This window comes from Haliaeetus albicilla, chromosome 10 (assembly GCF_947461875.1).
Source record: "Haliaeetus albicilla chromosome 10, bHalAlb1.1, whole genome shotgun sequence".
Classification (NCBI taxonomy): domain Eukaryota; kingdom Metazoa; phylum Chordata; class Aves; order Accipitriformes; family Accipitridae; genus Haliaeetus; species Haliaeetus albicilla.
The window spans coordinates 33,825,789-33,847,629 of NC_091492.1; the positions used below are offsets into that span (position 1 = coordinate 33,825,789).

Below are 21,841 nucleotides of genomic sequence, written 5' to 3' on the forward strand. Positions count from 1 at the left end.
TAGTGTGCAGATCCAAGAGCAGGGAATTTTGCAGAGGAGGGTATGTTTTACTGAACCAGTTGAAATTAAACAAGGGCAAATGCAATAATGCTGCTCATAATATTTATTGGAATAAGGATGGGGGAAGGAGAAGATTGAATGCTAATGCTGTAGGTGGTTTGTCTTAGAAGATGACAGGAAGAGCTAGAGCCAGAGCAAGAGGAAGACCTCCAGCACTGGAGACTGCTAGTCCTTCTGTAAGAGCCGCACCTGTAAGTTGGTTCTCTTTTTAATGAGCGCAGCAAGGCTTTGAAATGTCATAGCTCAACTACTTCCTATTTTAATATTGGGTATATATGTTAGATGATATATGTGTGTATGTATATATTATGTCAGGTGTATAGTTGTATTAACTCGTTTTTATTAAGGAAATTCTTGTGTGCTTACAAACAAGTACTTTTATATAATACAGTTGTCATAAAACAGCTAGTGGAAATAGGTAGGCATTTTCATAGCTTGCTTTGTCCACTATGATACCCTGCAGAGATGCAGAATATACTAGGCTGCTGCTGCTATTGATGCGTATTTGGGCAGAACCTGGGTCCGGCAGGTGTCCTGACATGTTTTTAATTTTAATATCAAGGACTTTCTGTCTTTGCGTTTGAACTAGTGTTTAGGGCTTGTTTTGTGCATATATGCCCTAGTCAAACTGTAGCTTGAAAATGGCTGATACTTCTGTATTTGCAGCCATTGCCACATATGTGGAGATTTTTTAAAGCAGTTCCTCAAATTTGTCAGTTATTAATAATCATCTTTCATTTGAGAATGTGATTAGGTGGGAGGAGTGTTCCTAGTCCATTTTTTGCCAGTGTCAGATGAGTTTAAATCATGATGGAAGGTAGTTTTCAGTTCTGTTTCTCAAATAGTGAAATGCATCTTGCATTAGCAGTAGCACTGATGCACCTCTTGAACCTGGAACAGAGTTTATAAACCTGAGAGACCTGATTACTTCAAACTTGGTCTCTCTGACTTCAGTAGAATTGTTAGCAGGAGTCAGGAGGTGGTATCAGTGTTCTGCTGTGGGTAAAGAGGAAAGTAAAGGAAATGGTAAGGCTAGGTACTTTACATGGACTGTGAATATTGATGCAGTCTGAGTGGAGAAAAGTCCATTTTGGCTTATTTTCTATATAGGTTGCCACTGTTCTACCATGTAGACTGCATGTATCTCCCTCCAAGAGGGTTAGTTCCAGAAGCATTTCCAAAGACATGTTGAAAAGAGGTTGTGGAATGAATAAGAGGGTTTATATTAAATGTTTGGAAAATGAGGCTTAGGCATGTGCTCTGTCTCGGCTTAAGTGAGAACATAATCTGTGCTGATCACAGGGGAAGATGGGAACAACTAGCCATATATTGTAGAAGTGAACCATACCATTTGACTTTACACTGGACTGATACAGAGGTATCGTAATACACCAAGTTCTTATTACTGAGGCTTTTAACAAAAAGCATTAGTGGGATTTAAGGAGGTCAGGGGCCTACCTTTCCTTACTAATGTCCTGACAACCCCGTCATCTTTCTTGCTGCAGTGGTAGGAAAGAGGATAGGTTGGTCAGTCCCTGGGAAGTCCTTCCCAATGCGGAGGCTGCAGCCTGCAAGGAGGATACCAAGAAGACGGAGCTTGGCTCTTTGTAATGGTGCATGGTGGGAGGACGAGACACAATGGGCACAAATTGAAGCAAGCGTTGTTTTGACTGGACATAAAGAAAAATGTTTTCATGATGAGGACAGTCAAGCACTGGAACAGGTTGCCCACTGAGGTTGTGGAGTCGGCATCCCTGCAGATGGGATAAATCTCTGAGCAACCTGATCAGACCTCGCGATTGACCTTGCTTTGAGCAGGAGGTTGGGCTAGAGGCCTCCTGAGGCTTCTTCCAGTCTGAATTATCTTGTGGTTCTTTGAAGAATGAGATTGTTGAAAAGCCCGTTCCCCCCAGCCATACAGTAAACCTGATTCCAGTATAAACTCTTCCTTCAGTTTATGACTTGACACAGAGCTCTGCTCTGATCCTTTAATGGATGGGAAAGCAATATAGTCAGCTCAGAATAGAGCGGTTCAGTGCCTAGCAGTCAGACTAGAGAATCCATGTATGTGACATTGCCACTTCCTTTGGGGGCAAGGATAGGATGTAAGTGAGAGCGCCAAAGCAGAACTGATCTTTCCTGAACTACTTTTATGAATACTCAGGGAGCACAAAACTTGTGATAATATGCTGTTACTGTGATAGTATTGGACTGATAATTTTGACATATACTCTTTAGGGTTGTGTACATTCAATCTTTGCAGTAGTGCTTATGGGTATTTACAGACTTCTTAAGAGGGTGTACTTTTGCAGATCTTATAATGTGTAAAAATAAGGTGGAGAGTATAAGAACAGAGGGGCCTCCTTAGTTACTGATCCTGTGTTCAGTGTTAGAACGTGCATATGGGAATTACAAGACACGTACCAAGAGCTCTGAGAGCAAAGGAGTGGAGGAACTCCAGCAATGGATTGCTGGCAGGTTGTGTGACACTGGTTCAGGGGGTTCCTACTGCTATGTTGTAGGGCAAGACAGAGCCAGGCTGGCTCTCTAGCTTAGCTTTCATGATTATCCTTGATATTGGCCTCTTGCTTGCTTACACTTGAAGTAGAGAACTTGATTATTCCTGGAGGGACTAACTTGTGGGGCAGACTGTAATCTGGTAACATGAAACTCTGAACTGTGGGATTGCTCATGGCTAAAGGTTGTGTGTTGCCGTTCTTCCAGGCATGACACTTCTTAATACTGTTTATCCACTAGACACTAAAATTACAAAAGCTGGTTTTATAAAATAAGTAGTCAGCTGCTTGAAGTATCAGAGGGGTTGTTAAAAATGAGAAGTCCAGAAATTTTAGTTAGAGCTTGGAAAGAGAACATTTGCATTTGCTACTAGTTTAATGACTATTAAGTGACAAAAAAAATTTCCTGAACCCCATTATTTTGGAGTTTGAAGTACAGAGTAATAACTCTGCTCATTAATATAGGAAGAAAGATTTAAACTTAAGCAACTGTTACACTCGGATATTCGAGCATTCTGTACTTGGGTAGTGACTTTGTTTTGCTGTAGTCTTGGAAGTATGCTGTTTCTGCAGTTGCAGTAAGAAAAGTTTTTCCCAACTGTTGCAGGTTCAACAAACTTTGCCAAGTCAGCAACCTGGCCATCGGCAACCTCAGCAGCCACGTGTTCCTCCATCAGTATCAGAAGAACCTGGTGGCCATGGACGACAGAGAGGCTCTCAGAGTGTTCCACAAGGCCGGAACGGGAGAAGGCCAGAAGGTCAGAAAGGGTGAAAAAGTTCATTGCCCGCAAGAGCAAAGTTCACTGTACATACCTTGTGATGATGTTATTGTCATTCTAAGGTGCAGTATAACTGAACCAGGAATTTTGAAAACTATCTTCAGTGTGCTCCAACTCCATCTGTACCATGTCCTCTATCAAAATAGTTTAAAAAAATAAATTAGATGGCACTTGCCACAATTAACTGCATGAATATCAATAGTACATTTCATTTTGATGTTTCATTATTTTTCTTGAGTCTTAATAAGGAAATTAAACTTTCTTACCTATTTCACATAATTTCTATGATTCTATGATAACAGTGTATTTAAACTTTTTGGTGCCAGCTGGAGGTGAAATGAAAGGTCTGTCCTCCTTGTATTTGCAGAAGAGATTATTGATTTGGAGGGTTTACATCTTTTTTTCATCTGGCTAGTGAGCTGTTCTATTTGCTTACTAGTTAACTGTCTGTAAATCTTATGAAGTTAATATGTGTTACCTGAATGCTATTTTAAGATTAATTCACTACATAGTAAAAGCTGAAACCTAGTATTTCATGATTTCTCTTGATTTGATATATATCTGACTTTCAAAATTGAGTTGTATTTAATTCTTATTTGTATATAAGACTTGACTGTAATTCTTCCTTTTCCTCAAATTTCAAAACAATAGGATTACAGATTTCTGCAGGATTTCAAGAATTGTCTTTAGCAGATAGGGGTGGACGTCGCAGAGATTTCCATGACCTTGGGATAAATACTCGGCAAGCCATAGAACATGTTCAAGAATCAAAAACTGGTATGTTCAGATTAGACTATAGACATATAAGTAAGTTGAAATGAAAAACAGTTTTGCTTTGTTTCTGCTTTTAGTATTCCCTAGAGAGCCAAATAAAAAAAAAATCATCATAGTGTACTAGAAAAAGATATAAGTTGCTCCCGATATCTGAAGAGGAGCAGTAAGATGACATGTCTGATGGCATACTGCTTCAGGCAGAAGTTGTGTAGCATTTTAAATTGCAACTGTTTAGACATAAATGATGATCCTTGTATGTTGCACTTCTTCAAGCAGGACTCTGTGGGTTTGCTTCTAGAAGTTCTGGTTTGTAACACATTGACCTAACCAAATTTATAAAGATTTGTAATAAATGTGGAATTTGAGACCTCTTCTGAAGAAACTTTTTGGTTTAAATAAAAGGTCATATGCTTCTTCCCTTGAGAGGAAATGATGCATATGAAAAGAAGTAAAAGCAGACTGTCATGATGGTCCTGCCTTCTTGCTAGAACGCAATCCTTTTTAAAGTTCAACAGTGCAGGTTCTGTGCTGGTAATAGTTTTGCATTGCAAGTGACTCTGTGAGACATCACAACAATATAACAGCAACTGTAGTCCACTTTTGCTTAATTGAATAAGTGCAGCATGCCACAGGCCCAGGGATGGTAGGTCTTAGTTCTGCTCAAGTCACTTTGGGCCAGAAGCAGTATAGTTGTTTTCTTTCTCACCTAGATTTTCTATCTAGAGCTATGCTGATGCTAGATCATGGATTGTCATACCTTGTAGGCAGCTGTATTGCCGGCCTGTTGTATTCTGTTCATAGCTCTGTACAGTTTTCTAGTATAATATACATGCTTTGTATGTGGTAGGATTTTTTTGTTTTCATCTGGGGTGTTGTATTTCAGATAGGGAAAAAAATGGGTAATGAAAACCAAATTAAAATGGGTGATCCATAATTATCTGCAATGTATTTTTTGTATTAGGCTTGTGTCTTTAAGTCTAAAAGAAGTTGAAATGACATATGAAAAAATGGGAAGAAATACTTTGAGTGATCTAGAGCTAGTTCTTACTGTCGTCTTTGTTTGCTTGTTTGTTTATTTGAAAAAATCTTGAAATACCAAAAGAAATGTCATCTTGTCCCATATGAATGGGAGCGTGGATATCTCTAGTGATTGATACTGTTAATTTTTGTTCTATGTTTATAATTCATGTAAAGAAAGATTAATTTGTTCACAAAGGAAGTTTATATTTTGGTGGAAATTCATCTCTAGTACCTGGTACTAACCCTTTGGGAGACAGGTTACTGATCTAAATGCTTATCTCATTTGATGCAAGAGTGTTCTTGACAACTGAAGGAATTATAAAAAGCTCTAAGTGGGTTAGTGTGTATGATAACACTATGCCTATGTGAGCATTTCCTATAGCTTACTGAGCTAGAACAGTTGTAGAACACAACTGACCTCTAATCTTTGTCTGAATGCCTTAGTTTTTTAAAATTTGTCAAAGCTGTTGCTGGTAAAATTTTGTGACTACTAAGATGTTTGCCTCTCATTTTAGGTTCTTCAGGTATTATGGTAAAATTAACTACAAATTACTTTCGTCTGACGTCTCGACCCCAGTGGGCTTTATATCAGTACCATGTTGGCTATAGTCCTGAGATGGAAGCACGCCGTCTTCGATCAGCTTTGCTCTTTCAGCATGAAGAGCTAATTGGAAAGACACATGCATTTGATGGATCAATATTATTCTTGCCAAAAAAACTAGGGAAAAAGGTGTGATACAAGAACACTATTTTATTTTTTATTTTGACTTGTATTTTATGATGCTACTTGTTTCTTACTGGTCTGGGTGAAGTTAGAGAATTGATGTCTGATGAGCAACATTTAGTTGGATTGAATATATTAATATAAGCTAATTTACTTGCATAGAGAAATTTGGTAATAAACTTCTGGTTCTAATGCTTAGGTTCTACAGGCTGGAATAATCCTCTGCACAGAAGTGGTTAGCACAGACAGTATTTTTCCTTTAGTTTTCTTTCTGCTTATATCTTTTCATAACTTCTGGTTTTTAACATCCAGCGTAACTGAAATGTGGATGTATTGGGTGTACGTGGCAAGATTTTGGTAGCTGGTGGGGTCTGGGGTGGCCCCTGTGGGAAGCGGTTAGGGGCTGCCCTGTGCTGTATGCAGCCATTTTCAGGTGGCTTCACAATGGACCCATCACAGACCAAAGCTGAGCCCATCAGCAGAGTTGATGGCACCTCTGTGGGGAACAAATGCCAGAGCAGAAGAAAGATCTGAGAAGAAAGGAGGAGCAGAGGGAAAATGCCATGTACTGCTGGTAACCCCTGCCTCCCTTCCACCCCCCTCCGCCCCTTGTGCCACTCGCTTGCCTTACTGCAGGGGTTGAGTGTAACCAGTTGTGTTAACAGAGGGGGCAGAGGAGTCCAGAGTGAAGTTGAGCCTGCACAAGTGAGAGGGGGAAGATGTTTTCACTCTGTGTTTTAAAGTTCGTCTTTTTGCGTCCCAGTACCTGAATCAGTAATTAAATATATATTAATAGGCAATATATTAAGTTTATTTCCTCAAGCTGAGTCTTTTTCCTGCGATGGTAATTGGTAAGTGATCTCCCTGTCTTCATCTTGAATTCAGCTGCTTTGGGGATAGCCTGCATTCTACTCCATTAGTCGTCTTCACCCAAATGAATGAAACATTTTAGGTTGTAGTTTACAGTCATAGTAGGAAATCAAATTCCTGTTTCAGCTAAGTCTTGAATTATTATTTAGAATCTTAATGTACAAGTCCAATTTGATATTAATGGAGCAAAGTCCAGAATAGCCCTGTTTGCCTCTAGTTTTATTAACTTAACTTCACTTTCTCAGGTTACTGAAGTGTTTAGTAGGACTCGAAATGGAGAGAATGTGAAGATAACAATCACGTTGACTAATGAGTTGCCACCTACTTCACCTACATGTCTGCAATTTTACAACATCATTTTTAGAAGGTTTGCTGTCCAAGTTATGTCTTTATAAGAAGTCATTCTACAAATATCTGACTTAAGTTTTTCCTTTCCAAAGAATGGACTACAAATCAATATTACAAATGTAAATTTTTAAGCCTTTGAGGCTACTGTTATTATGTGGCCAACCACATCTGGCAACTTTTTAATGTGCAGTTATATGCCTGTTTCTGGCACATGCTAGCATGAAATGTTTATACCTTTTCTATGAGCAAGCAGATTCACACTGGGGTGCTAACTGTTGTAGGCAGTTAGTCCTGTCTCCGCCCTCCTTTTGAGTCTGTGGATTTGCCTCTTAAAGCAAATAGGAGTGCAGGACCTCTGACTGGCAGGTTACACCTTTTGCTGTAGTCTTTCCATGTATACTTGGTACCTGGACTACCTGGTTCATCTGAAACATAGCTTGTTTAGACTGCTACCTTCAGCTGGTTGGTGAAGGGGTGGGTTGTATGCTAACTTAGCTGTTTAATTATCATTAATAAGTGTTCAGGGCCTTTCTAAATTGAGTTTAATCAAAAGTTCACATTTGTGACTGTTTTCTGTAGTCAGGTAAAAAAAATGAGGTTGTGCAGAGGGATGGGACCATGCGTAGTTTGATAAGCTGAATAATAATGGTAAATGACATCCATATTTCAACTTCCAGGCTTTTGAAGATGTTGAATTTGCAGCAGATTGGACGCAATTATTACAACCCCAGTGACCCAATCAACATCCCTAATCACAGGTTTGGCAAAAAGGATACTCTAGGAGGGGTGCAGGGGGAAAGGATGACATTTTGATATTGCTCTGGTGGTTTATCATGTAATAAAACCATGGACTTAAAACCTGGTATTTCTGGGAAGCATGAGACGTCATTCTCCTAACTTAGGTTCTTCTATGTGTAAGATCTCATTACTCGTTATCAGTGTGTGTTCTGCTATTACATTTTACTCCAATATCAGAAACCTTGCTTAAATGTCTGTAAGGCTGAGATCTCTGAATGCTTTAATTCTGAAGCTCAGGAGTGTCCAGCCTTCATTCTGAAGGCCATTTAATCTGCCATTTAAATTCATATCTGGCCATACCCCACTGGATGGGTAGTTCTGGAATGCACCTATTTCTAGCTGTCATGTCTTGTCCCTGTTCCCTGCCAGGATCCTGTACAAGGTGACTGATGCTTCTGGCTAGCCCTAGGCCTGTTGTACAAGTTAGTAAGCTTGAGCTTGAGTTTGACTGGGGCCCCATTGCATGGCTGTGATGTACTCCTTGCCGTTAACCTAGCCTATGTAACCTGGTTGATGGAAGAAACTGGACGGTGTTCTACTAGATAAACTGTTGGTCTTTTTCTCTTTAAAGTGTCTTGAATAACTATACACTTTGTATGTAAGATATTTAAGACTAATAGCATGAAATGAATTTCTTACGTTTTGAGGCATCCTTTCTTTCACTTCATTTATATTGTTACATCATTCAATCTTTAAAGCTTGTTCATATTTGGATAATGGTTTCTTTGTGTCTTGACTACTTTCTAGTGTCTGGGAAAGTGGACAGAAATAACTCAAGGGGTGAGAATAGAGATGCTTTAAAGCACGTTAAGATTCTGTATCTTCTCTTTTGGCAGGTTGATGGTTTGGCCGGGCTTCACAAGTTCTATCCTCCAGTATGAGGAAAGCATTATGTTATGTACAGATGTGAGCCATAAGGTTCTTCGCAGTGAAACAGTGTTGGATTTTATGTACAGTCTGTATTACCAGGTTGAAGAGCAAAGATTTAGAGATGCCTGTGCTAAAGAGCTGATAGGTTTAATTGTTCTTACAAAGTAAGTCTCTTTGGACTCTTGTCGTCTTAGAGATCTGTTTATTTTGGGGGATGTTCCATGTCCTGAAGTATACAATGAAGCATCAGAAAGCATGAAAATTGTATCATTGTCAAGCTAGCAAACTAACCGAGGTGACAGCATTTACAAAAGCAGGAAGTACATATTGGACTAGTTCTGTTTTCATTTGGGTTTATTACAATTTAGCTTTTAGTAGAATTGATAGCCTGTTACAATTGAAAACTTGAAGTTACTGCTGCTGCTAAGAGCAAAACTGTCCTCTTACATGAGTATTGCTATTAACTTTTTCATCCTGCAGTTCTATTTCTTTACTGTTTGAGTTAAGATTTAAAAAAACCCAACTGATTAAATTGTTTATTTAGGTACAATAACAGAACATACAGAGTTGATGACATCGACTGGGATGTCAATCCACAGTGTACCTTTAGAAAAGCAGATGGTTCTGAGATCAGCTACGTGGACTACTACAAAAGGGTATGGAAACTTAACTGTCAGCATGTGCATTATGCTTTAACTTGAAATGTTAGAGCATTGTTAGAGTTTACTTATGATGCATGGATTTGTAATTCATAATTTTCTTTAATAGAATTTTATTTTTAATGGATACTATGTAATCTGAGAGCAGTAAGTAACCTATGCAGCATGATTTGGCATGAGTAGTCCATCCCAACGAGTAGTTGGTCACGCAAAAATGCCAGGAGGCCTGCATGGTTGAACAAGGAGCTCCTGGGAAAACTCGGAAAGGAAGCATACAGAAGGTGGAAGCAGGGACAGGTAATCTGGTAGGAATATGGAGGCATTGTCCCAGCATGCAGGAATGAGGTTAAACCAAAGCCCAGCTGGAATTGAATCTGGCCAGGAATGTTGAAGGCAACAGGAAGGGCTTCTGTAAGTACATAAGTGACAAAAGGGAAACTAGGGAAAATTTGACCCCACTGCTATGTATGAGTTGGGGCCCCTGATGACACAGGATGTGGAAAAAGGTGAGGTACTGAATGCTGCCTTCACCTCAGTCTTTACTAGCAAGGCCTTAGAGACCAGGGAAGAGTCTGGAGCAAGGAAGACAGCGTTGGTGGAAGAGAATCAGGTCAGGCAATACTTGAGGAAATTAGACATAGCTAAGGCCATGGGCCCTGATGGGTTGTACCTACAAGTAACAGAGGCAGCTGGCTCACATCATTGTGAGGCCACTGTTAATAGTCTTTGAACAGTGATGGTGGTAGGGCAAAGCACCTGAGGACCGGAGGAAATCAAATGTCACTCCTATCTTGAAGATGACACAGGGAACTACAGGACAGTCAGCCTCACATTGATCCCTGGGAAGGCGATGGAACAGCTAATCCTGGAAACCATTTCCAGGCACGTGAATGACAAGAAAGTCATCAGGAGTAGTTGGCATGGCTTCAAGGGAAAGTCATGCTTGACCAACTTGATAAACTTCTGTGATGAAATGACTGGCTTGGTAGATGAGAGGAGAGCAGTGGATATTGTCTACCTGGACTTCAGTAAGGCTTTTGACACTGTCTCCCATAAGATCCTTGTAGAGAAGCTGGTGGAGTGTGGGCTGGATGAGCAGACAATGAAGTGAATTGAAAGCTGGCTGAATGGCCGGGCCCAGAGGGTGGTCATTGGTGCCAAGATGCGTAGCTGGAGTCCAGTAATTAGCAGCGTACCCCAGGGGTTAATACTGGGTCCAGTCCTGTTTAACATCTTTATTAATGATCTGAATGATGGGGCAGAGTGTACCCTCGGCAAGTTTGCTGATGGTTTACTGGAGATGGAATATATGCACAGTCATCTTAAGAGAAATTACTCTTTGATACTTCTGGTTCTTTGAAACAAAGTTTATCTATGTCTTCCATAGCTTAACCTTCTTTACCATTGAGGCCTACCACTGTAACTGTAACTTTCTGCACATCAGTTTCAACTGTAAAACAGGATGGGACTTAATAAGCTAGGAGCAAAACTTATATTATCCATTCTAGTTCAGGATGGAGTTTATAAATGATAAATTTTCTCTGCCTTCTTGCCTTTGCTGTGTGATCTCACTTTTCTGTTTGTAAATGCTATCCTTGAGATAAGATAGATCCAAGATCTCTGAGGTGTGGTTCTCTTTCAGAAAAAAAAAAGTCAAACTATGAAGTATGTTTGTTGACTGTCAGCTTGTGTCACCTTTTTGTGTCTTTTTTCTTTTTTCTAAACTAAATTAGCAATTGCTAGACAGACCAACCCTTGCCAGATGCAAGGAGAAGTTGCGGGAGGGTTAAATTTCAGAAAATTCACTTGGAATCTTGTTTGATTCTTGTGATGTCTTGAATTAAATTGCTCTAGAGAGGAGGAACCTTGTCCATTACTGAACTGGAATGAGCACCCTAATTTTGAGTTAGGTACTCTGAGCGATAATGCCTCAAGCAAGGCAGAAGCATTGTTTCTGTTGTCACTTACAACTCAATAATTTGGTGGCACCAATAGAGAGAATAGGGCTTCCCTGTTTGACCTTTTCTGACAAAACCAGTTCCTCTCAAGTTAGATGTGCTAACTGGAAAATGTTGCTTGTTGCTTCTGTTTTGTTTTAGGAAAAATACTCATTTTCTAAAGTGACCATTATTACTAAGAAAAGTGAGTGTTTGTTATGAATAAACTAACATACAATACATATTTTTAATACAGCAATATAATCAAGAAATTACTGACTTGAACCAGCCTGTCTTGATCAGTCAGTCTAGGAGGAGGAGAGGGACCATCATGCCAGGACCTGTGGTTCTAATTCCAGAGCTGTGCTTCCTAACAGGTACTGTAGCATTTTTTCATATCAAAGCATCTGTCAAACCATAATGCCTACTGAAACTGGTATTTTGACAGCAGCCTCTTGCCAACTTAAGTAGAAATGGTTTTTTTTTTTTGTATAAATGTGAGCTTAGAAACAAGTTTTGTAGCTAAAAGATTAGATATTTAAATGAGGCTGAAAAGTTTGAGGTGTTTCGATATTGCATAGTCTTTATGTATTGTGTTCAACATTGGCCCACTGATAACTTGTGGAGCTTTTTGGTGGTAGAACTTTTGTTGAAAAAGAGAAATTTACTGTAAATTGATAATTTTGTAAGATATGGAAATGGGTATTTTCCTCTGAGATACTGCTAGTGCAAAGTGAGTATCTGTCGATCTCAGCACTGGTTTTTTTTGCTTTGGAAATATAAATAAAGAGCTGCATGTCCTGTGTGGTTTCCTCTCAAGTGCAAAAATCCAGAATTTTTTTTTCTGTGCAGATAGGAATGTATGTACACGGAGCAGCTGAAAATCTTGATCACTACTGACACCACTTTACATGTCTGCAGTACATGCATAGTTAATCTGCATGATTTGCAAGTTTACTTTTCTTAGTCTAACTTCTACTCAGAAAAAGATTTTGCTGTTAACAGGATTAACTGAGAAGATGCGTAATGATTTTAATATGATGAAGGACTTGGCTGTTCATACACGACTGCCACCTGAGCAAAGGCAACGTGAAATTGGGAAACTTATTGACTACATCCAAAAGTATGCTACCTTAATAACTTCGGTATTTCTTTGTCATGAAAAATTTGTATGATAAACTTATTTCTTGCAACAAAACTTTGGAAGTCTTCCTGGTTTTAAAAAAGAAAAGTCTCAGCAAGAACAAATTTCTTTGTTTTAATTTAAATCTTGTTTTTAAACAGAGATGACAATGTTCAGAAGGAACTCCGAGACTGGGGTTTAAGCTTTGATTCTAATTTATTATCCTTTACGGGAAGAGTTGTTCAAGGAGAAAAGATCCTTCAATCAGGAAATGTGGTAAATAAAACAACTTCTAAAGTCTTCTGGATCTCTCACTAATGAAGCAAGTTCTTAAGGGAGGAAAAACTACTTGTTGGTTTATAAATGAAGGATTATGAGTGAAAACGTTATACACAAGTCTTTGTCCAAACAGGAGACTTGCAAACTTCTTAAATTGTTTACAAGTTCTGTTTAGAACCCCCTGAAGATTTTTCTGGCTTGCATTACAATAGCGTCTTCCTTGCAAAAAGGTCCCTCTCTCTAAACAAAGTCATTTCAGATAGGAGACTAGAGACGTTTCTAACTAGTTTCCATTTATTAAAATAGCAAGGCTTTCAAATGAAAAGCCACCAATTATTTCAGTTCAGGAGATAGAACACATAAAGTATCTGTTCACTCAAACATGGGGTGACTCTTCAGTATGAATAACTTAGATTTCAATTAAGTCATAGATTGCCGTAAAACATTATATATTTGCTCAGTAGTAGAGATCTTTTGTTTGTTTTGAATGGATGCTAGATGGAAAAGGGCATTTTATGGTATTTTGATCTGTGGATCTGTGTATTTGGTAAAGCTTTTTTTATTCTTGTTATTGAAATGTTCTGATATCTTCTTTATAATAGTACTTTTCTTTTTCTCAAGAAGTTACCTTACTAAAAAGAAAAATGGGAGAAAAATATGTCAATACATAAACAGCTATGTCTTTATAGCACAAAATCTGTGCAGCAAATAGTAACAACTTATCTGGGCTAAAAATCATAAGTATCTTTGCATAATTATGAATGAAACATTTGAAGAGTGTAGGATTTCATGAAAGGGCTAGGTAGAGCTTATTTTAAGTTAGTGACAACAGCAGTAAAAGAACAGATAAAAATCAAGTCATTTTTTCTAGGCGAAAGTGTTACAGTCTGTTCCTGAGGTGTATTAGGAAGTAGTTGTGGTATAGCTTGTTTGGTAGAGTGTTGATTTTCTTTCTCTACCATCTCTTATTTACAGTTTAATTACAATCCTCAGTTTGCTGATTGGTCAAAGGAAACTAGGGGAGCTCCCTTAATCTGTGCAAAGCCTCTGGACAACTGGTTATTAATATACACACGGCGCAACTATGATACTGCTAATACATTACTTCAAAATCTGTTTAAAGTCACACCATCTATGGGCATCAGAATGAACAAGGCAACCATGTAAGTGTCCTTAGAAAGCTGATGGAAAAATCATTTTATACTTATTAAGGTGTATCTGTTAGCCTGCTTAGGCTGTTAAATGAGGAGATAGTATAGTATGTCACACTACCGATTTCTGTGAGATTTTTAATAAAACAAAGTTGCTATCAGTATGCAAATTGTTCTGTTTTCTCTAGTGACTAACTTTCTTACTCATGCTTTTATTTGTGAGAGCATTCTCTGAGGGTTAAAACATGCCAAAACCAAACAGTATTAGACATATAGTCATTGAGCAAAACCTTCTCAAGTGGAGCTATATTTAGTACAAGAAGGAATATGTATTTTCTTGCTGACTTTGGATATATTCTGATTTGTTCTCATTGCAAATATCTTCTTTTGAGTACCTGTGCTTGCTTTTGAATTTGAATTTCATTGCACTTTGAAGCCTAAGTTGGGGGTGATTCCTCTTAATCTTCAAGATGTGTGAATATTGTGTGTCTATTACTAGCTATAAATGTGACACTTCATACAGTACTGGTGCATAATGAGCATTTATGTTTTTGTTCAAGTTTCAATAGCTGTTGTTTTTTTTCTGTAAGCATTTTTTCTCTCCTTTTCAGGATTGAAGTAGATGATAGAACAGAAGCTTATTTAAGGGTTTTGCAGCAAAGTGTTACCCCTGACACAAACATAGTATGTATTTGAATCCATAATTTCTATTCATGTTAATCTCTGTAATTGGTGTTTTAAGACTAGTGGGATTCATTCTCAGAAATAAAACTCCCGGCTCCTGCATATCTACTACATGCCTTCTCATACTCCTGTTCAAACCCCAGACTGAGTATTGTTCTGGAAAAGAGCCTTTGTAATTGGCTCTGAAGTATAGACACTAAAACTTTCCAGGTATTTCTTTCACTGTCAACTCTTGAATATTTCTCTTGAGTATAAGAAACTTTTCCTAAAGAACTGCAACTGTTACATAAATCTGAGAATGCAGCTTCTTAAAAACATTTTTTTTCTTTAAAGGCAGTTTGTGTTTTGTCTAGTTCCCGAAAGGATAAATATGATGCTATCAAGAAATACTTATGTACAGATTGTCCCATTCCAAGTCAATGTGTGATTGCTCGCACTTTAAGCAAGCCTCAGACTGCTATGGCCATAGCAACAAAAATTGCCTTACAGATGAACTGTAAAATGGGTGGAGAACTTTGGAGTGTTGAGATCCCAGTAAGTAATCTTTTTTTTTTTTTTTAAATTATAACCGTTTTTTTTATTGAGCCTTATTTAAAAAGCAAGCCTTTTTCCTCAAAAAAAGAAAATCGAGTGTTCTCTGTGTAGTTTGTTTTGTGTCTGTGAGAAGAGGCATGAAGTTAAATATGACATAAGGAGACATTTAATTCAAGAATTCAGTGCCTGTGGTTTACTTAAGCGTCCTGAAACCACACAGCTTATGTCATGATGTTGTTGCACGACAGGATGGAGATGATAGGTGCTTTGGCATATCTTCATGTACTAATACACGTTCTGTATTGATTCCTTTTAAGCTGAAACAGGTAATGGTTGTGGGAATTGATTGTTACCATGACACTTTATCTGGAAAGCAGTCAATTGCAGGATTTGTTGCTAGCCTGAATCAAACAATGACACGGTAAGATTTGAATGCCAAAGAAAAAAAATAAAAATCTTTCGCTTAACTGAAAAGTAGTGGGCCATCATGAAAATGTCCAAGTTGATTTACTGTTCACTGTTAATAAGAACTATTATGAATTATTTTTTCCACTACATCCCTTAAGGAATAGCCTTGTCCTTCTTCCACAGTGCTTGGGAGAGGGGGCAAATGGTGGGGCAAAGGCTGAGATGAATAGAGGGCATTGGGGTGACAGGCTTTTCTGCCTTTTGAGTTGACTTGCGCGAAAGTTTTTTGATAGGAATTGCACGTGGCACTAAGGCATTTGTCTACCACAGGGGCTTTGCGAGGTAAATATTATTATAGTATGCTAACTCTTGCTTGACTGCCTGGACCTGCAGTAGCCATAAAGACTAAGTGGTCATAGCCATTTTAAAAATAGCTTCATTGAAGTAAGCCTGGGAAATATTTTGAAGGTCATCTTTTATTTTGTCCTTCACAGGTGGTTCTCCCGCTGTGCTGTTCAAGGTCGTGGGCAAGAACTTGTGGATGGGCTCAAAGCCTGCTTGCAAAGTAAGGGAAAGCTTTCCGCCTTGTTGAGTCAGATCTAACGAATGACAGTTTAGCTTCCTCAAAACACACCTCCTCAGCTGCCTTGAGGGGAGGTGTTACCAAGTTGCACTTAAATAAAAACAGATTAAAAACATGGTTGTAAATATTGCTGAAAATTAATAGCATTTTGTGTACATTCTTTCATTGATTCCCGTGTTTCTTAACAATAATTAAATACTACTTATCAACGCGCTTCAAAGAATGCTTTAAAGCAGACAGATTTAAAGGATGACAGCTCCTTGCTGTGTGAGAGGCCAGCGGAGTAGCTAATCTTCTTAGGTTATTTCTTTTTTGTAGGTACACAGGTAAACCGGAATTCTTTTTGCAGGTAGCATTTGTGTATCATGATGCATACCTGTTTCAAGTTACTGAAAGATTGAAGATCTCAGGTTTCAAAACTTACTGCTGTTTTTCCAGTAATAAAAGTCCATTTTTGTTTTGGAATGAATTGTCATTATAGCTAACAGCTTTTACTCTTTTTATTTCTTTTTTAAGCTGCTCTAAGAGACTGGTTCAAGTGGAATAATTATTTGCCGTCTCGTATTATTGTGTATCGTGATGGTGTAGGAGATGGACAACTAAATACTTTGGTTAATTACGAAGTGCCTCAATTTCTGGATTGCTTGAAGAGTGTTGGAAAAGACTACAAGTAAGTTTGTTTCTGCCAACACCCTTTTTATACTGCAAGAAAATACACACTGGGATACAAAAAGTGGTTACAGATTAAGATTCTGTCATCTTTTCATCCTTATTTATTTTTACTTGAGCTCAAATAACTGCTTTTCTGATGATTGTTTACATGATTTGAGATACCTAACTTGTAATATAATAGGAAAAGTTTTTAGTACATGCACCATGAGTATTCAATGCACACGTATACACAGATACTCTTTTGGCATTCTTGATGCATGTGGTAATTAATACTTTTTTCCTGCTGCTTGATCACAGCTTGATTACTATCGCATGTGTCTAGTAGGTCCATTTTTTTTTCTTCCCAGTTCTGAAAGGACTATCTATTGTCCAGTCACTTAGTTCTGCACAGTTTTCAACATTCTGCTTTAAAACTTATCAACTGCAGTGACTTGGTTTCTTAATCTGCTCTGAAAAATGAAAATATTTCCTGATGCTGCAGGCAAGTGGGGCACAAAACAAATTATAGCTAGTAGGAATTGAAGTGCTTACTTCTGTCTAGCTTCTGTTAATGGCTTGCTCTTTACCAAAAATACTGTTAAAACACAGTGGTTTTTTATATGAAAAGATGAGGTAGAGAGATAGTAGAAATCAGATCTTTATTTAGAAGATCCCTTTTTGGTCTGTTTTGTGTCTCCCTGTGAAGTTAAATATAAGCTGGATTGGTGAGAAATAGTATCAAAGTTGCACCTGAAACTAAATATCTAAAGTTATGAACAATGTCCTATTTAATCTAAATCAATGATTGGTGAATACTTATATGTGAAATTAATGCCCTGGAGAACTCTAAAATTGCTTTTAATTTGAAGCTCTAGAGAATATGCTCCTGAAATACTCTAAGAGCAGTTTTTCAGGATAGTTTTGGTTTTTTTCTTTTATTTTAATTTATTTTAGTCCAAGACTTACTGTAATAGTTGTGAAGAAACGAGTGAATACCAGGTTCTTTGCACAGTGTGGTGGAGCACTTAAAAACCCACCCCCTGGTACTGTTGTTGACGTGGAGGTTACCAGACCGGAATGGTAAGTTAGTAAAGAGGTAACACTTCTTCTGTTTGCTGGCAACCTGATAACAAAGGAAATATACCTGATATTAAATTGACTGTGGGATTGAGTAGAAGAACACTTTCCACGCTTCTGTCCGTTTGAAAAGAAATTATAGTGACTGTGTAGATGAAATGGACAAGCTTAAATTTCATTAATTCATTATGCAATATTTCATGGTTTCCAATATGCAGTATTTGTATATATCAGAGTATTACATACGCTTTTAACTAAGCGTGTCTCTCTTTCACTTTTTGGTGTTTCTTTTTTTGATTTTTTAAAGGTTTAGTACCGAATGAATGCCTATTGATAGGATTGCCCAACTGTCCTTAACTGAAATGAAATTCTGTCTGGCTGTAGTTGTGACATTGCACATAAATTTTGTTACTTTGTAAGGGTGCATTTTATGAGCCAGTGTTGGAAATACTCTTTGGTGGTCAGGAAGTCACTAGAAGAAGACTCAGAATTGTACAGTTTTGTGTGTAGGTAGCACATGTACACAGATCTCATTGACTTCACTTGCTAGCTGTTAATGAACGTTTTTGTAAGTCACACTCCATGGCACTTAGGTCAGGTATGTGGGAAATGCAAAGCATATTCAGTATATGATGAAAGGTTTGACTTCGGTCAAGGGACGCTGGAGCGCGTAGGGAGCAGTGCAGTCATCTGTGGCAGCGCACAGTTCTGATAGGTAGTTTTGCCTTTCTTGTTTTCTGTTTTACCAACTGGCTGTAGGTGTCCCAAGTGTTGCAATAGGTGACAAACATCCAAACATCGCTTAGGGTGCGAGAGTAAATGAGGAGCATAAGCTAAGTACATGTGCAGGGTAGTTATCAGGAGGAAGACTGTATATGATGAATGGTTAAGATCTTCACGGTCTTAAGACCTGTTCCATATAATAAGATTATTCACATTCTTCCAGATGTCCTGGCCTTTCAGAAATAGAGGAAACTGATTATTTTGTGACCAAACCATAGGCATACTTTTGCAGTTTACTCAAATATGCATAAAGTGACTTGAAGAAAATAAGTCAGACAAATTCTTGGGGATTTGCATTTTTCTAAGGAAAGCAGCCCTTTCTGTATCAGACTTCTGGGGTTTTGTTTTTTCTATTACAGGTATGATTTCTTTATTGTGAGTCAGGCAGTGAGAAATGGTTGTGTTGCACCCACTCATTACAACGTAATTTATGACACAGGCAAACTGAAACCAGATCACGTACAACGTTTAACCTACAAACTTTGTCACATGTACTATAACTGGTCGGTAAGTATTTCCTCTGGGAAATGATAATATTTTTCTTCTAAGATTGTGCATCTTTATGCAGTAACAACCCACAAGAAGGTAGAAAAAGGTGTCCTTAAAACACCCATGCAGATCCAAAAAGCCTGCAAGTATGCGTCTTGACCTAGAGTGGTGGTTTGAGAACTAGACGTTTTATAATTACATGATCTCTCTAAAGTCTGAAGATTAAAGTCATTTTTATTCTTACTAGTAAATACTTGTTGTTTTGAGTATTACTCCCAAATTCTATGTCAAAAGCAAAACTGAAATGATTATTTCTCACCTGCGGAAATACTTCTTTGTGTGGAGATGGAACTGTGTTCCTCCATTTCCCTTGAAGCTTCCTCTATTGCATACCAAGATCAGGACACAGTGAGGTCATGCCTGAGGTGGGCTTTAGATTTGTCAGTTTGGTAATCATAAATATTTCACGACTTACCCATGTCCCACCTTGATGCTGTGAGATCCAGCATCAAATGTAAACCTGCGTAAGAGGCTTTTTCGAATTGAGGAGGGGAATAGAGTTGGGAGTGGTTTTGCATCTGCTCTTCTATAAAGCATGCTTTTTTAATGTATTCAGTGTATGTAATGTTTTTACAAATGGGCATAAACTATAGGGAACATAAATTTTACATGTATCCAGGCTTGAATTCCAGGACTCTCTTTGTTACAGTGAATGCATGCTTATTTAAATTACTTTGAAAATAATTTTTTTTTTTTTCTTCCCTTCTGCAGGGTGTTATCAGAGTACCTGCTCCTTGCCAATATGCTCATAAACTGGCTTTCCTTGTTGGTCAGAGTATTCACAGAGAACCAAACCTGTTGCTTTCAGACAGACTTTACTATCTTTGAAGTTGAGTTACCAGCTAAAAAAAGTAGCATAGTTCCTGGGAATGTAGAATTGTCTGGGGTTTTGTGTGGCTTTTTGGTTGGGTTTTTTGTTGTTTGTTTTTTGTTTTGATGTTGTTTGTTTGTTCTTTTTTTCTTAAGAGACGTGTATGTGCAGTTGTGGAACTTTATTTTCATTGTAGCAGGAAAAAGCTTGAGATAGCAGATCTGCATTTTGAATAGGTCTCTGCTTGCTATAATGACTATTTTTTTTTTTTTTTTTTAAACTTATTTACTAAAGCATTTCTGGGATTCTTCACAAAAGATTACTAGTTGTTCTTATTTTTATTTATGTTTTGGGGAAGTCTTACACAGAATTATCTTTAGCATACAAGTTATATAGTTATACAGACCAAAATCCAAACTTTTTCAGCTAGCACATTACACTTTTACTTTTCAAAATGCAATTGTTGCTTCCTTGTTTTTCTTGGCTGTTAAAATGAGGGCAAAGTTTCGTCTCCTGAACTATTTCATATCTTAAAAAGAGGCTATCAGACATTCTTGGTTATCAAGGCTTTGTTTTAATAGCGCTGCAAAACCTGTGGAAGAGTTTTTAATACTTGCCCTTGTAAGTGATTTGTAGACTAACTAGAAACTGTCTTGTGCTCACTTGTGTCTCCCCTAGGAGCAGAGGGAAGTAAAGTGGGATGTTTTCAAACTGGCATAGCTGAGGAGGAAGTTCTGTGTGTACCAGAGTTTCAGGAATGAGTGTCAGAGGCAAAATTATTTCTGTATCTTATCACAGCTATAGGAGCACCTTTATTATCTACGGCTACAGTATTCTCTCCACAAAAAGCGATGGCTTTGACTAAGCTTGAATGCTCTTATGGGGGCTGTGTGACTTAGCGTGGACTATCCTATTGACATGCTTTTTCTTAGTCTTGTAACTTCATATTGACTACACAGTGTGAGTAAATCATTTCAGTTGCAAATTCATAACTGAAATGAACTAAATTTCTTGGTTGACACTGTTTAATTGCATGGTTGTTAAATGAGAAAAATAATTTCCAACTAAGAGTATCAGTGCACTGATGTGCAAAAAAGTAGATAGTTTTACTATTAATGGTTTGGGTTTTTTTTTTGGTTGTGCAGTTCCAAGTAATGGGAAGTGCTTAGGCCTTGGTTTGTATTATACTTCTAGGATTTTCATTGGTAACTGTTCAGCAGGAATAGCTTAATTTGTAAAGCAAGTAGCAGTTGTGTTGATGAAAGTTGATTTCAGATTTTGCATTACCAGGCGCAGAGTCAAACTAGTGCACATGGAAGAATCTGGATTAGCGCTGTTTTTTTTTAAACTAACTTGTTCTGGAGCTTGTTCCTTTTCTTTGTGAGATTTAAATAAAGTTGTTGCTGTAATCCTTGCTCATTGGGTTGTGTTAGATGTATTTGTGTACGTATTTCAAGACTGGGCTTTGGACATACTTTGTGATGTATGCTAGCATAACTTTCTAAGCATTCTTTACCTCTGGAAAGCTCCTGGAGTCTTGCATTTAGATGAGCCTCTATTCTACAGTAAACTCCAGCAGCTGTTGACAGTTCTGAAAAATGAGGGAGCTCTGTAACTTGTATTCAGTTCAGTTTTTTTTCTTTCCTAGTCTGAGAGAACTATACCAACCTCTTCCTTCCACATGAAATTTGTAATGAAGAGATGCATAGGGGGTTTTGGCAAATATTTTGGTCTTTCTGATGTCATAGAGTGGTAGCTTTCCCTATTCAGTGCTTAGGATTTTGTATTTCTTCCTAGTTACGTATCACTTATTTATACCTGTATTCATTCTGATCTGGTTTCTATCATTTGAG

General features: G+C 37.9%; 1 protein-coding gene across 1 annotated transcript; it reads left to right on the forward strand.

The window, feature by feature from the left end:
- The first annotated feature begins 64 nt into the window (after nucleotides 1–64).
- On the forward strand, nucleotides 65–21,402 carry PIWIL1 (piwi like RNA-mediated gene silencing 1). The gene is made up of 20 exons (XM_009924316.2): nucleotides 65–251; nucleotides 3,184–3,334; nucleotides 4,007–4,132; nucleotides 5,665–5,879; nucleotides 6,989–7,110; nucleotides 7,769–7,849; nucleotides 8,726–8,923; nucleotides 9,304–9,415; nucleotides 11,612–11,732; nucleotides 12,361–12,478; nucleotides 12,640–12,754; nucleotides 13,733–13,920; nucleotides 14,520–14,592; nucleotides 14,926–15,126; nucleotides 15,444–15,547; nucleotides 16,029–16,099; nucleotides 16,634–16,787; nucleotides 17,723–17,848; nucleotides 18,988–19,135; nucleotides 19,889–21,402. Exons 1-20 carry the CDS (start codon nucleotides 171–173, stop codon nucleotides 20,003–20,005), a joined length of 2,622 nt encoding a protein of 873 aa, XP_009922618.1. The 5' UTR covers nucleotides 65–170; the 3' UTR covers nucleotides 20,006–21,402.
- The last annotated feature ends 439 nt before the right edge of the window (nucleotides 21,403–21,841 follow it).